At 33.5% G+C, this 17,141-nt stretch overlaps 2 protein-coding genes across 2 annotated transcripts in view; one reads left to right on the forward strand and one right to left on the reverse strand.

The window, feature by feature from the left end:
* Wat (worker-enriched antennal transcript) overlaps positions 1–17,141 on the reverse strand; it is a 142,634-nt gene that overhangs the window by 113,392 nt on the left and 12,101 nt on the right. The window contains exon 4 of the mRNA XM_083043629.1: positions 6,674–6,719. The gene's annotated coding sequence lies outside the window, so the exon portion shown is untranslated. The remainder of the gene's footprint in view (positions 1–6,673; positions 6,720–17,141) is intronic.
* LOC145939316 (uncharacterized) lies at positions 714–15,977 on the forward strand. Its single transcript, XM_083043547.1, has 20 exons — positions 714–957; positions 1,108–1,183; positions 1,449–1,885; positions 2,349–3,187; positions 5,001–5,022; positions 5,307–5,807; positions 7,800–8,063; positions 8,189–8,262; positions 8,310–8,314; positions 8,781–8,949; positions 9,608–9,720; positions 9,905–10,030; positions 11,363–11,532; positions 11,661–11,760; positions 12,209–12,601; positions 12,875–13,411; positions 13,547–14,631; positions 14,910–15,073; positions 15,419–15,571; positions 15,821–15,977. Exons 1-20 carry the CDS (start codon positions 797–799, stop codon positions 15,892–15,894), a joined length of 5,463 nt encoding a protein of 1,820 aa, XP_082899673.1. The 5' UTR covers positions 714–796; the 3' UTR covers positions 15,895–15,977.

Genomic DNA, 17,141 nt, shown 5'->3' on the forward strand with positions numbered 1-17,141 from the left:
TTCCCGGATGATATCAGACGGATTGTAAATAACGTCGATATGTAAAGCGAGAAATTCAAAATAAAGTACACATACAGATTCAGAATACATGTATAATTTGAATGATTTGATTATTTTGAACATTCAGAAATTATTTTATCTCACATTATATGCATATAAACATTATAGATGCAGTATAATCTTCTTTTCAGATAACCTAACTTGGATAAAGTAAGTTAATAAATGTTTTTAACAACTTTGATATATTACTTTTATGTTTTTTTTTATACTTTATCATAATTTAATATGTGCATGACGTAAATGTGTAATTAAAAAAAAAATATTTTTCATAACTTTTACTTAAAATTCAGAAGAATGTTGCACAAGTGTAAAAAATTTTTATGATTTAAATAAAAAATATTCGATAATATTATTAAGCTATTATAAATTTAATTGCGACACATTATCTTATTCTTTCATTTTGTGCACAAAGTTACAAGATGCAATAAATAATTTATTCACGATTGAAACCGCGTCGAATGAGTCAATTATGTCCCAGTTAATAGTAATAACCTAATCAATAATTAGATAAGAAAGAAAATATGAAGAAACGGGACGCACGAATGCTTTATTGGCCCTATTAAGACTCTTTGACATATCGATATGTGTAACTGATAACCATTTCCTTGAACGAGTGTTGCGTAGTTTAATCAAAAAGATGAAAAACGCTGGCCTCTGCGACACTCTTATCGCGATGATGCCCGCTCTCTGACCGAAAATAAGCACCCAGTAGTAAATTCGCGATCGTTCGTACAACATGCAACGATTGTTGATTTGCCTGGTCGTTTTTACGGGCCTATGTGCCAGCACCTGGGCCACGAACGGTGTAAAGGGTGGACATCGACCGCGTTATCCCACAAGCGGAAATTATCATGGTAGCAACTCCTCGCAAAATGCTCTTTGCTATAAAACGGTGCCGTAAGTAATCAATTTTTCATTTCGAGACGCGAACGCAATATTTCTGACAATAACACAATTGTCAGTACTGCTTTTCGCTTATATATTCTTTGTATGTTATATGCGTGCGCGCACTAAGAATAATATAAAATATATCTATGTTTATTATAGATACAGTCATGTTTTGGCTTTGAACTCTAGTGGCTCGCCTTATAATACCATCCCTCAACCATCAGGAGGCCAGTCTGTAAGTAACGAATGAGTCAATTATGTCCCAGTTAATAGCAATGACCTAATCTCTTTCTTTTGACCGTAAATTTTTCCCGCGTTCTTATTAATTTTTTTCATAAATATAATAAACTACATTTTTAAAAAAAATAAGAGATCTTAGAATGCAACTTGCGCATTCATTACAAACTATTCAAATAACTTTATTAAGATAATTATAAAATAATTATCTTAATGTAAAGCAATTATATAATAAATAAATAAATAAATCTCTTATTAATCAGCATAACGAGGGTTGGATTACTATTTTGGACTGTTGCGACGGTTACGAGCGCAACGTGACGAGTGGCTTGTGCGAACCGCATTGCGATCGTGGCTGTTTCGGCGGACGTTGCACAGGACCAAACATCTGCAGCTGTCAACCGGGATGGCGTCCCGAGGATGGCGTCTGCATGCCTGTCTGTACATACCAGTGTCAAGAGAACGCCTATTGCTTCTCCCCAGAGGTGTGCGTGTGCAAATTAGGCTACGATGAGATAAACCGTCAGTGCAAGCCAATCTGCCCTGACGAATGCAGAAACGGCGAATGCGTGGCGCCGCGAGTTTGCCAATGCAGACCGGGATTTGTTCAGAATGAACGCAAGGAATGCGTGGCCGCTTGCAAGGGAGGCTGCGAGCACGGCACATGCAGCACGCCGGGTGTATGTGCCTGTCACCAAGGGTAATTATCTTATTTTTTTTAATATCCTATGATCTCCGGTAACTACGCAATATATCTCTATCATAATTAAAATTAGCCTCGTAATTGCGCAGAGCGCTCTACATGTGTAACCTGTTTTTCAAAAACAGAGAGATAAATCTACGTATAGTTGATAAATCAATGTTAAATTCGCGAACACGCTGCATGCGATATTACGCTGCAAATTTATACACCGTGTAATTTTGTGCAGACATATAAATAAATTATCTTTTAATTTTTATGCACGCACATCGACATTTGTATAAGTGATATCACTTGTATTAGAGAAACAGATACTTTATAGATACTATACAATTACAAGTTTTATCAAACGAGAGCATTAATCTGTTAGTATATATATTAAATTGTTATACAGAACGTTTCGCATCTACTGATATTTTCAACACACGTTCTTTGACGAAACGTATTATAAATTATTTTACAGATACACCAATCCTCCCGGTGACCGCGAGTCCTGCGTTCCTCACTGTCCAAACGGTTGCGACGACGGCGAATGTATCGCGCCGAACATTTGTAGATGCCGACCCGGTTTTGTGCACGATCGCACCGGAAGTTGCGTGCCGGACTGTCCGGGTGGCTGCGACGGTGGCGAGTGCATCGCGCCGAACGTTTGCGGCTGCAGATCCGGATACACGCGGGATCGTTACAGCGGCCGATGCGTCCCGACTACCCCTGGCTCATCGCAGTGCGGAGAAGGGTATATTGTCGATCCCGATACCGGTAGATGCATCCCCGCACCGACAGTCACCACCCCGCCGCACACCCTCGACTGTAGACACGGCTGTGGTCCTCACGGCATCTGCCGTATAGGACATAATCGATGTATCTGCGAACCGGGATACACGGTCGATCCTGCTATCGGTAGATGCGTTCCCCTAACATCTTCCAACGCGACTAGCTCACAATGCAGATACGGTTGCGGACCGAACGAACGGTGCGTCGCCCCGAACGTGTGCGACTGCGATCTGGGATTCCGCAAAGATTCTGATACGGGTAGATGCGTCCGATACGAGGGGGATGAAACGGACACACGCGTGTGCCAGCATCCGTGCTTGAACGGCCAATGCACCGGACCGGATCAGTGCACCTGCAATCAGGGATACACTCACGATCCTCGTGATGTCACACGTTCAAGATGCGTACCGGTATGCGTGGGCGGATGCCCGAATGGCGTATGCACCCTCCCGAATTTCTGTATCTGCAACCCCGGATACCGAAAAGAAAGTGGTGTTAAGGGTCGGCAAAGATGTGTCCCGCAAGAGTAAATGGATGTTTTCAAGATGTATAAATAACTGACATATAGTGTGTTAATATTTAGATTAGTTTGACAAAGCGAGCATACATTCATTCCCAGATATCAAATAGATTGTGTAAACATCAATATGTAACGCGAAAGTCATAATAAAGTACGCATACCGATACAGAAAACATTTTATAGTTTAGTGTTTATCTCAAAGATACAATTTGAATATTCTTTTGAAGAAGAAATTATTTTCTCTCAAAACATTATGTGCATATATAAACGTTAAATTCAATAATTCTAACTTCGGATAATCTAATTCAAATAAAATAAGTGTATAAATGTTTCTTAATTATAATTTACATATTTTATATATCATAGTCATCTTATACTTTCGTTTAATATAATATGTGCATGACATAAATATGTAATTTAAAAAAAGGAACTATTTTTCACAATTTTTATTTCAAATTTAAAAATTTTGCAAACATAATTTTTAGGGTTTACATCTAAAACATGTGATATTATTAAATTAAACTTTTTAATGGTAATATATTACTTTTTTCACTTTGTGCACAAAGTTACAAATTGCAATGAATATATTATTAAAAGTATTAATTAAAAATGTGTGGAATGAGCTGATATCATAGTAAATAACAATAATTTAATTTAATTATTGTTATTAAATTTAAATAACAATAATTAAAATTTAAAAAAGTATGAAGGAACAGACACACCAACGCTTTTTTGGCTTTTGAAGATTGATATGTCGAGATGCATAACCGATAATCGATTCCTTGAACAAGTATTGCGCAGTTTAATCGAAAAGGTGGAAGAAGCTGCTGGCCTCTGAGGCAATCTTATCGCGTATAGATGTACTCTGTCTAAGCGAAAAAGAATCAGTAGTAAATTCGTGATCGATCATGCAACATGCAGAGATTAATGATTTGTCTAGTTATTTTTACATGCCTGTGTGTCAGCACACCAGCAACTGACAATATAAAAGGCAGACTACTGCGTAGTCTTACAAATAGACGATATCAACAACTTTTATGAGCCAATTACACAGAAAATCTTCTTTGTTACAAAAAAGTGCCGTAAGTAATCAATTTTTCAATTCAAGACGAGCCTAATACCAACAATTATATATTTCAGTATTATTTTCTACTTCCACATACACACACTCTCTTTCAATTTAATATATGCGCGGACTAACAATAATATAAATATATCTATGCTTAGATATAGTCATGTTTTGGCTTTGAACTCTAGTGAATCACCTTACAATATCGTCCAACAATCACCTGGAGGCAGTCAGCCAGTGAGTAATTGACTCGAATATTTTTCTGCGTTTGTGTTAATTTTTGGTAAATATATATTTAGCATATATATATATATATATATGCTAAACTAAATTTTCTCGTGGAACCAAAAAATCTCAAAATGCAATATTTGTGCATGCATTATAAGAGTCGATATAAATTTAAATAGCTTCTATAAGACGGCAATTATAAGAATAGATTAATCTTTTATTCATCCTAGCATAATGATACTTTGATTACCATTCTGGATTGTTGCGATGGCTTCAAATTCAACGTAACATTTGCACACCCATTTGCACGCATCGGTGCCAAGAAAACGCTTATTGTTTCATTCCTAAAGTATGCAAGTGCAAATTTGGCTACGAGGAGCTAAACGGTCAATCTGTAACAATGGATGCAGAAACGGCGAATGCATGAAGCCGGGCGTTTGTCAATGCAATCCAGGATATATCCTAAATTTAATGAACGAGTGCATAATCGGTTGCGAAGAAAACTGCGTGTATGGAACATGCAGGGAAGATTTGCACCTGTCACGAGTAATTATCTTATTCTTTCGAATATTCTATGATTTCCGATAATTACGAAATATCTCTAGCATCGGCGTGATATTCTACGCGAAAATTAAATTTTACTCATTATATATACATATACATTTACATACATATATGTACATATCGTATTATTAGTATGCAGAATGTTTCGCAGATATAGGATATTTTCAACATATGTTTTGACGAAATATTAAATACTTCAAAACACATAAAAATTTAACATTAAACACTTAAAAACTCCCAAATTCAACATTAAATAATCTTTACAGATTCCCTGACACTCCAAATGACAGCGAGTCCTGCAATCTTGATTGCCTCCCCTGCGTCGGCGAATGTGCCGCGCTAAGAATTTGTAAATGCAGACCCGGTTTTGAGCGCAATAATATGGGTAATTGCGTTCCTTTAACAGATATAGAACCTGCGCAATGTATATACGGCTGCGGTCCGAATGGACAGTGCAACGCTTGGGGCAAATGCGACTGCAATCCGGGATTCCTCAATGATTTTATAACGGATAGGTGTGTCCGAGACATTGGGAATAATATGGATACGAGAATCGGATGCCAGCATCCGTGCTTGAACGGTTATTGTAGCGGACCGAACCAATGCACCTGTAAGTCAGGATACACTCACAACAATGGTGACCTTACAACATGCGTACCGGTATGCGAGAGCGGATGTCCGAACGGCTTGTGTATTTTGCCAAATGTCTGTAATTGTAATTTCGGGTACCGGGAGGAAAACCGTCAGCAGAAATGTGTCCCGGGAGAGTAAACATTATTTCACAGATTTAAAAAAAAATTGACAACAGCGTGTTAATACTTAAGATAAGTATGATAAAGCGAGCGCAGATTTATTTAAGAATGATATTAAACAAATTGTATAAACCTCATTATATAATGCAAAATTTATAATAGAAACAAAAAACATTTTTGTAATAATAGTTTAGTATCCCCTTTCTAAAAAAGATATGTAAAGTCGATACTCGCATATATTGAAATTTATTGTTGTCGCTTTTTCTCGATGCGCATTGGCTGTCAAGATTCGCGTTGTGCGTTATATTTGTAGCATCGAGAGTCGTGAGGCTGTCCTCGCGAGGGTTAACAGTTTGACAGTTCGTTCAAAATAAAATTAAATAAAATAATAATATTAGTTTTAAATAATATGTTATAATACTTTAAACTCGATTAATATTTTTGAGTTATCAGTTGATTTCTGTCAAAAAATATTAATCGAGTTTAAAGTATTATAATATATTATTTAAAACATTATTTATTTTATTTTATTTTGAACAAACTGTTAAATTACTAACCCTCGCGATGACAGTCTCTCGATGTTACAAATATAACGCACAATGCGAATCGAAACAGTCAATCAACATCGCGGTAAAGATGCAACAATACTTGCGAGAATCGACTTACAATTAATATGCCTTTTTTAGAAAGGGATGTTATAATATTTTAAATTCGATTAATATTTTTGACAATTATCAGCTGATTTTTGTCAAAAAATGTTAATCGTGGATAAGATATTATAACATATTATTCAAAACATATTATTATTTTAATATTTTCAACATATATACACCCCCATCACCGCTATAAAAATATTATAAAATAAACAATTTCTCACTCACCGATACGTGCAATAGCGAAGTTGTAGTACACAGCACACATATTGATCTGAAAACAAAATATTCAAATTATGTATACTATACATATGTGTGTGTCGAATATCTCATAAACAATGCAGTTTAGAAAAAATGTGTAAGCAAGAATATTTAATTAGCAAATTTTCGCTTTATTAATATTTTTTGACAGAAATCAGCTGATTTAAGCGTTAATTTGCTATTTAATTTTTAAAATAATAATATGTTATAAAAATTTAAAGAATATAATATGTTTTAAATAATGTGTTATAATACTTTAAATTCGAGTAATATTTTTGACAGTTATCAGCTGATTTCTGTCAAAAAATATTAATCGAAAATAAGATATTACATCTTATTTACAAATTACTGTTTTAATTTCTATAACATATTTTTATTTAAAAATTTAATTAGTAAATTAACGCTTTAATCAACTGATTTCTGTAAAAAAAATATTAATCAAGTTTAAATAAACTTTATATTAATTTTTTTTTTAATATTATTTTTTTTTTAATACAAAACCGAAGAATGGCGCGCGCTACGCGCGCGCTTGGGTTGTTCTACTTTATCTTAAAATACAACTTGATTAATCTTTTAAAAAAGAAATTATTTTCCCTCAAAATATTATATGCATATAAATTCAACGTAATTGTGTGTGTGTCTTTTCGGATAATCTAATTCTGATAACGTAAGTGTTTATAAATGTAAGTAAGTGTGAATAAATATTTCTTACTTATAATAATTTACATACATTATATATGTATATGTGTCTCATACTTTATCTTAATATAATATGTGCATGATATAAATATGCAATTCAAAAAAACCTATTTTTCACAATTTTGATTTCAAATTTAAAAGAATCTTACAAAAACATAATTTGTAAGGTTTACATCTCTAAAACATCTGGTAATATTATTAACTTTTTAATATATTACTATTTTTCACTTTGTGCAGAAAATTATAAATTGCAATAAATACATTATTAAAATTATTAATTAAAACTGTATGGAATGAATCAATTATATCCCAGTAAATAGCAATTAATCAATAAGTAAGATAAAAGAAAAAGTATGAAAAGATAGACATACGAATGCATTATTATCTTTTGAAGACTGAAGTGTCGAGATGCAAAACCGATATTCGTTTCCTTGAACAAGTATTGCGCACTTTTAATCGAGAAGATGAAAATTGCTGGTCCATGCAACATGCAGAGATTATTGATTTGCCTGATTGTTTTTACGTGCTTGTGTGTCTGCACTTGGACAACAAACGGTGTAAAAAGCAAACAACAATTGCATTGTCGTCTAAACAGACAATATCACCAACTTCTATGGGCCAATCTCTCACAAAATACTCTTTGTTACAAAACAGTGCCGTAAGTAATCAATTTTTCAATTCGGGATGAACGTAATACTGACAATGATATATTTCAGTATTATTATTTACTTACACATCCTTAATATATAAATGTACTAATAATAATATAAATATATCTATTAGATACAGTTATGTTTTGGCTTTGAATTCTAGTGGATCATCTTACAAGATCATTCAAAAACCTGAAGGCAGCCAAAGTAAGTAACTATCGAGTATTTTTCTGCGTTTGTGCGTTAAATTTTAGTAAATGTAAAAAACTACACAGAGAGAATTTTCTCTTAGAATTTACCCTGAAAATCATGGTAATCGTGGGACAATATGGTATAAAAAGAATTTTATGAAAATTTCTCTGATTAATATTTATCACAATAAAATATAAAATATGTTTGATTAATTTTATTATGCAGTTTAGTAAAATTAATCAAACATGTTTTATATTTTATTGTGATAGATATTATTATTTTTATTGTGATAAATATTAATCAGACAAATTCTCATAAAAAAATAAAATTCTTTCCATACCATATTGTCCCACGATTACGATGATTTTCAGGATAAATTCTAAGAGAAAATTCTCAGTGTAAATTTTCTCGTGGAAACAAAAATTTCGGAATGCAACATTTGTGCATTACAAAAGTCGATATAAATTTAAAAAATTATTTCCATAAGAGGATAATTATAAGAATAGATTTTATTAATCTTTTATTCATCTCAGCATAACGGTAGTTGGATTACTATTCTGGACTGTTGTGACGGCTTCAAGCGCAACGTGACGAATAACATTTGCATACCCGTCTGCACATACGAGTGTCAAGAGCACGCTTATTGTTTCGTTCCTGAAGTGTGCAAGTGCAAATCTGGCTATGAGGAGATAAACGGTCAATGTAAACCAATCTGTACTAACGGATGCAGAAACGGCGAATGCGTGGCTCCGGACATTTGTCAATGCAATCTAGGATACTGAATTATAACAACGAATGCACACCCGTTTGTGAAGAAGGCTGTGTGTACGGTACATGTAGTGCAGGTGTATGCACATGTCATGAGTAATTATCTTTCTTTCGAATATTCTATTCCGGTGACAAAAATATCTCTAGCATGACATTCTACGTGATTATTAAACTTTGCCTCATAATTGTGTAATTGTATTTCTAATCTTTTCGTAGTAGGAAAATGCATTTATATAATTGATAATATTAAATTTATCAGATACAATATTACTCGCTGTGAAAGTCATTATATATATATATATATATATATATATATATATCATGTAATTTTATGCAAACATACAAATAAAATATCTTTTGACTTTTATCCACATACGCACCGACATTTGCGTAATTAATATTATTCATACTTGAGATACAGATCAAAAATATACATATATCGAAATACATATACATATACATATATACATATATATGTATAGAAAGAGAGAGAGAGAGAGAGGTTGTTCCACAGATTTTAACTGTGATATTTTCAACATATGTTTTAACGAAATATTAAGCATACAAATTTAACATTAAATAAACTTTACAGATACACCAACACTCCAAATGACCGCGAATCCTGCATTCTTCATTGTCCAAACGACTGCAGACTCTAACGAGGCAAATGCCTCGCGTTACTACGTATTTGTCAATGCAGACCCGGTTTTACGAAAAATAATATCGATAAGTGCGTTTCCCTAACAGATACTCCTACGGATGTGACCCGAATGGACGGTGCGTAAGTCCGGGCATATGCGAATGCGATCCGGGATTCCACACCACCTTCTTGACAGATAGGTGCATTCGAGACGAGTGAAATTATTCGGATTCGAATTATTTGCCCGAGTGTCAGCCTCCGTGCTTGAACGGCTATTGCAATGGACCGAATCAGTGCATTTGCAATGACGGATACACTCATGTCAATGATGACCTTACAACATGCGTACCGGATGAGAAGACGGATGTCCGAACGGCATGTGTACTCTGCAAATGTCTGTATTTGTAATTCCGGGTACCGAAAAGATACTGATCAGCAGAAATGCATTCCACAAGAGTAAAAGCCGTTTCTTAAATATAAAAAAAAGCTAACGACACGAAGTATGTTGATATTTAGATTAATTTGACAAAGAGATGAAAATTTCGCGCATTATGTTCCAACTGAAATATTATATTTATTAATTGATAATAAATTGTAAAACAACATTTTTGTGCATTTTTTGTTTTACACAATATGTATTTTTCATCGATATAACTGTTGAAATATGTGTCAAACAATAATATACAGATAGAATGTCATTGCACCTTTATGTCCAATTTAAATTTCTGTATTATAATACTTTGATTCTATATTATATTACTTCGATGACATTATACACAAATTCTTGAGTAGTATAAAATAATTTGCGGACACAATTTTCTTAGAACAAATATAGTGTCAGATGTAAAAAAACTTTAAAAGAAAATAAATGCATTAATTAATAATTAAACATTGATGTATGCTAAAAAACCCGTGAAAATATCCGTAAACTAAGTATAACCGCAATCGTTTATTGTGCAATTGTTTATTTTGCATACAACTAATGTTGTTGCATCATAAATGGGTCATTGCAAACTACATCCTTGACCTAGTATGTCAGCTTAACTAACAATAAGTTTTGCTCAAGAAAATGTACATTCCGTTTATGCACTGTTAAACATGCGGAATTGATTCGTTTACGGCATAAAACATTATACAATTTTTACAGTTTTATGCAATATACATTCTAAAAAAGTGCACTAGGTACTTTATAATTATCACAATAGTTAATGCTATAGATTTTAATGTATTTAAGTAATTTAACTAAAATTTTCATATTGAGGATAATCTGCATGTAGCATAATTTACAAAGTGAAAATAGGCAAGCAAAATACGTGTTTTTTTCGTTGAAGAGAATTTTTGTAAATCAATCTGAATACTTTTCATTTTATTTATTTATTCTTAAATTAATCACTGCGACTTAAAACACAATGCATGCATATAAAAAAGTTTTCAGTAAAACTTATATGAAATAAAGATTACTTAAAGAAAGAAATTTATCATATATATATATATATATATATATATATATATATATGTATAAGTTGAGGATTCATATTAATATAATTGTTGGTGCCTGACAACAGCTAACATCCTGCCGGATTCTGATAGCGCGCTACATCATAACAGAAAGGAAGAGAAGCCTTTAGTCTAGTTCGCGACTTGATATATAACTGTCCATATATTAATCGCTCTTTCTCGCTAGTTGTCTCTTCACGAAAATAAATTTTTCTGTATTTAGCAATTATGAAATTTTTATACGTCGTATTTATTTTTGCTATTCTACAGAACAGACTAATTACTGAAATAGTCAGTTTTCAATCACTTTCAAATAAATATCTTGATGAATTATATGAGTCGATTGCTGATACAGAAGGAAGATGTAGTCAATTAGTTAGGTAAGATATAGTCACATATTTTCTTTTCTTCCCTCTTTATAAATCGAAATAATGTTCATAAGATATTCAATATGATTGATACAGTGCATAAATAAGCTAATATTGTTAAACTTACACACTGTTTATAGTTTTCAAGAGTCCCAAATGGTTCGATACCTGGAAACATATAGAGAGAAGACATGGGGTCTTTTTTATGAGACTCGGACTCGATGGAATTACAGACGTGAGGTAAGATTTAAGCGTGTAAAACATCTGTTCCTGCATAACACTCTCTTTCTCTCTCAACAAAACAGAATAATATTATAATGTACAGAAAATTATATATAATATTTGTGTGATAAATTATATATATCATGGGATATATATTTCATGATATATAATATTTGAAAAATTACATATACATATATATATATATATATATATATATATATATATACTTTTCAACATTTCATATATTTTCAACATTCAATATATTTCATATATATATTCGATTATTAATAGAATAAATATTATTTTATTTTTTGATAAGGATATTATTATCTTCTATTAGTCAACTTAGTTATTTTATCTAACCAAATAATTCTATATTTATATTCTCTAAAGACTTAGATGCATTTCTTTATATACATATATAAATATCGTTATGTCGCTAATAAAAAATTTATTTCTATTTTAGTTTCACCTATCATGGCGCAAAAAATACACGTGTTGCAATGGATATGAGCTGATGTTATTTTCTTTAACATGTGAACCAATTTGTCAACCAAAATGTGGAAACGGCACTTGCGTCAAACCAAATGTATGTATGTGTAATTCAGGATATGAAGAAAAGGATTTCGATCCTATCTGTGTTCCTGAATGCACTCACACCTGTTTACATGGCAAATGCACCGCGCCTGAAGTTTGTACGTGCGATGATGGATACTTATTGAACATGGACGGTCATACTTGTGAACCTGTTTGCAATTTAGCATGTCACACAGGATCATATTGTTCCGAACCCAATCACTGTGCCTGTCTAAATCGATACACCGATATAATTCTTCCTCGTGGTCAGAGAGTATTTAACGTAGGTAAACAATACGATTTATTTGATTTACTTAAATTTGAATTTTGTTTATTTAACACGATAGTCACGAATGTAAACATAAAATCAAAATTGAAAGATTATGTTCAATGTTGTGGGGGGGGGGGGGGGGGGTGCGTCGTGAAAAAATAATTGTTGTCTCAATTAGATAGATGTTAATATTAGAAGAGAAAACACAGTCTCAGCACACAATCAAGCACAAATAGATTTAAAAAAAGCACATGTCGATAAACATTCGCATCTTTCTGTACTTAGAAATGCCAACCTGTTTGCGAAAATCCATGCGTTCACGGTGAATGCATCGCTCCTGACACGTGTGCCTGCGATAATGGTTATGAGCTTGATCCAGATAATATATTCGTCTGTAAACCCAAATGCGAGCACGGTTGTCTCTATGGCACATGTACGGCACCCAACGTATGCACTTGCGACAAAGGTTATTCCTTAAAAACTTCGAGTACGTGCGAACCAGTTTGCAGTGAAGCTTGCGTCATGGGTACTTGCGTGGCCCCCGAAAGCTGTAGTTGTTTCGAGGGCTATGGCTTATTTGAAAATTCAAATTACATTTGCGAACCGGTCTGTGAAAAAGCTTGCCTCAATGGAAGCTGCACTGCACCTGGCGTATGCACATGCAACGAGGGATTTCGACTGAGCGGCGATGAATCAACGACACACATTTGCGAGCCTTACTGCGAAATTTCTTGCGAACCGTTTGGCGTTTGCACCGCACCGGATGTTTGCACTTGTTTTGAAGGATATCGCCTAGCTGACAAGACCCGAGCCAAAAAAATCGTTAGTATTAGAGAGAAAAAAAAAAAAGAAAAATTTACCGCAAGATCATTTCTCATCGGTTTAAGAAGCGTCGTATATACTTTATATTTACGTAAAATAATTTTTATATTTACATAGAAAAATATTGATTTTCAGGATATACAATATTTTGCTGATAACTCAGTGTGCGAGCCGATCTGCGGTGCAGAATGCATCAATGGATTTTGCAGCGCTCCTGATACATGCAGTTGTGATACTGGTTATCAACCGTCAGACGGCAACTTCACCAATATCTGCGAGCCTATCTGTAGCCGGAATTGCGTAAACGGCGTCTGTAGCGCGCCTGAAACTTGTATATGCAACAAAGGCTATCGTCCTTCAAAGGACAATTCTTCGAACATATGCGAACCTTTTTGCGAAACTGACTGCATCAATGGATTTTGCAACGCGCCAAACGAATGTACCTGTAACTTTGGCTATCAACCTACCGAGAATAATCGTACGAATCTCTGCGAACCGATTTGCAATCCGAGCTGCAAGAATGGTATCTGCGTCCGACCCGACGTATGCAATTGCAAACCAGGCTATCGTCAATCGACGCATTCTATGAACGTGTGCGATCCTATCTGTCACCCGATCTGCGAAACAAACGGAATCTGCGAAGCGCCTGACTTGTGCGTTTGCAAGGACAATTATCGCATGGTCTATTACGATGAAAAAGATGTTCCGTTTAGATGCGAGCCGATCTGCACCGTCGACTGCGGAAACGGCACGTGTACGGCACCGGATATCTGCTCGTGCTTCGATGGTTATCGAAATGCGGAAACGGGTAGGTGCGAGCCTTTTTGTTCAACGTGCAACAATGGCACGTGCGTCGCACCTGAAGTCTGCGAATGCGACGACGGTTTCGTCCTCGAAGACTCGAGGAAAATCGAACCCGGAGCCTGGGAACCTCGTTACATTCCTGAGGATGGACCGGGAAACGGAAGTAGATGCATGCCGCGTTGCGAGAATTGCGATAACGGCGATTGTGTAGCACCGGACGAGTGTCAATGTCATGCTGGTTTTGTGAAAATCGAAGGTACCTGCGTGCACGCATGCCAGGGTGGTTGCGGCACTCACGGCGAGTGCATCGAGGAACGTAGGATTTGCGAATGCAACTACGGATGGACCGGCCGGAGTTGCGATCGACCAACCTTGTGTATCTCGATCTTAAAAGACGAAGATAATCGTACCGAGTCGTAAGTATCTAGAATATAGCATTTTAGAAATTTATATTTTTTTTATTAAGTAGATATAGTAATTGGACGTAACAGCAATGAGTATATTTAATTAATGAGATATTTAAGTATGGATTCAATATTAACCAATTAAATCCCCCCCTTCTCTCTCTCTCTCTCTCTCTCTCTCTCTTTCTTTCCGTACAGGACGCTTTGATATTATTATCAGAAAAACCATTATAACGATATCTGAAATGAATCGTCTATGAATCATCTGTCATTCCTTTATTTTCTTGCAGATTAAATGTCATGGAAGAACAAAATAACACTATCGAGCATGTACTTATAAATAACCCACGATGTCCCGAGTGTATTAATAAGATAAACAATGAGACATTGTGTTTTAAAATGCATATTAATGACACAGAAAAGGAAACACAAATTGGTTGTTTAATGAATGAAGGTTTGTTATAAATATACATTTATTTAACATGCATTTCTTTTTATTTCTGAGAAAAAAAGCAGAAAGATAAAAAATTCAAAAATTTTTTCTGATTATGTACGATATATAAATATATCGAAATTGATATTAACTTTTTCAGATATGTTTATGTATTCACAACATAGTTGTATTATACTGTTATTATATTAACATTATATATTAATTTTTTTTAGTTACATATTTTATTTTTTAGTTATATATATATCTGTCTGTCTTATTCCTTCATCATATCAAATTTTTAATTTCTCCTCGCAATATAATATTGCGCGACAAACTAATAAAGACTTATTACTTTTTTTGCGATAGAATGTCTCACACTAAGCAGTCAGTATAGAACTGGAAAGGAAATTATCAAACTAAGTGGAATCGCAGGTGGTTTCGGAATATTACTTCTGATAAGTGCAGTAGCAATTTATGTAGTACTACGAAAACATCGAAATACACAAATGGATGATCTAGGTATCATTATCAAATTTCATTATACATATTATCCAGTAATAATTGCAAAAATAATTTCTTAATTATACATGCTTATTTAGAAAATGTTAGAAAAAAATAGAATATAAGTTATAAATATCAACTTTAAACAAGAATCGAGTATATAAATAATTATCGCGAAAAAAATGCAAATAAATTTTTTGAGGCGTACAAGTAACAAACTAAATAATGTAATTAATACATTACTCAACAAAGTATTCTTTTTAACAGGTGATGAACAGGTAATTTGCAGACACAGTACATCAATGCAAGGGCTAATTGAAGAGAGTAATATTAATTCTTAATTTAAAAAATTCTACGAAAAACTTAATATAAAATTTTTGAAATTTTGCTTGAAATAATAATAATAAATACAAAAAAATGTTTGTTATTAATTTAATTAATTGTTAATTGAAGTTAATTAAAAATGTATATATTCATTAATCTAAAATATATTCAATAAACTATAAGTTTTTAAATGTGCATATTTTTTCGTCACAATTTTTATCTGCTTTCTAATGTTTCGTTTTCTTGCAGTTTTTTGTCACAAAACCTTGAAAAAAAGACATGACCGCGCAACTGCGACAATTTCTCCTCTTTTGCTATTAAAGCTCTTATATTATTAATTTATTTTACTTTTTTATATACGAATTGTATAAATGGCGTCACATCAAGTGATCACCTTCGTTAAATGCATTATTGTTATCATTGTACGATACATTGTCATTGTCAGGATTTCGTGCTAAAATGATAATTTAACAGAAACGCGGATGCTTCCATTCAGAATTTCGACTACAGAAACTTTTGCAGCTGATAAAATAGTCGCTGGGTGATTTACTACTATTTGTTTCGAGCTAACCGTGTTCATCACGGAAAACGCACAATTTTTGTGTGGGTTTCGCGATTTTAAACTTTCTATCAATGATTAATTGATGCCGCACGCATCTATGTATCCAGTTTTTAAAATTCTCGCACATTATCTACTCGCTGTGGAATTTTATGAAATATTTTCTTTCATACTTTTTCTCGGTATCATTTCTTTCGTGGAGAGAAAAAAATGAAAGATGTATAAATCGCCATTTTTATATATAAAAAACTTTTATATTTAAAAACTAAATATACATAAACTTTTATATGTACGAGGGTAAGTCAAAAAGTAAAGGGACAAATAAAGAAAAACACATTTATTTTAACCTATGTGGAAAATTTACATATCATTTTTCGACATAATCCCCACCAACATCGATACATTTGATCCACTACTTAACAAGCTTTTGTATTCCATCCTGGAAGAAAGATTTGGATTGGGTGTGTAGCCAGTTATGCACCACTGCAATGACCTTCTCATCCAAAGAAAAATTTTTTCCTCGTAGTGCTTCTTTTAATAAACCGAAGAGATGAAAAAAAAAAGAAAAAAAAAAGAAAAGAAATACTACGAGAAAAAAAATTTTCTTTGGATGAGAAGGTCATTGCAGTAGTGCATAACTGGCTACGCATCCAAATCTTTCTTCCAGGATGAAATACAGAAGCTTATTAAGTAGTGGATCAAATG

Source organism: Prenolepis imparis, unplaced genomic scaffold (assembly GCF_030444845.1).
Source record: "Prenolepis imparis isolate NDT839.2.m4 unplaced genomic scaffold, iyPreImpa1.0 SCAF_8, whole genome shotgun sequence".
Classification (NCBI taxonomy): Eukaryota; Metazoa; Arthropoda; class Insecta; order Hymenoptera; family Formicidae; genus Prenolepis; species Prenolepis imparis.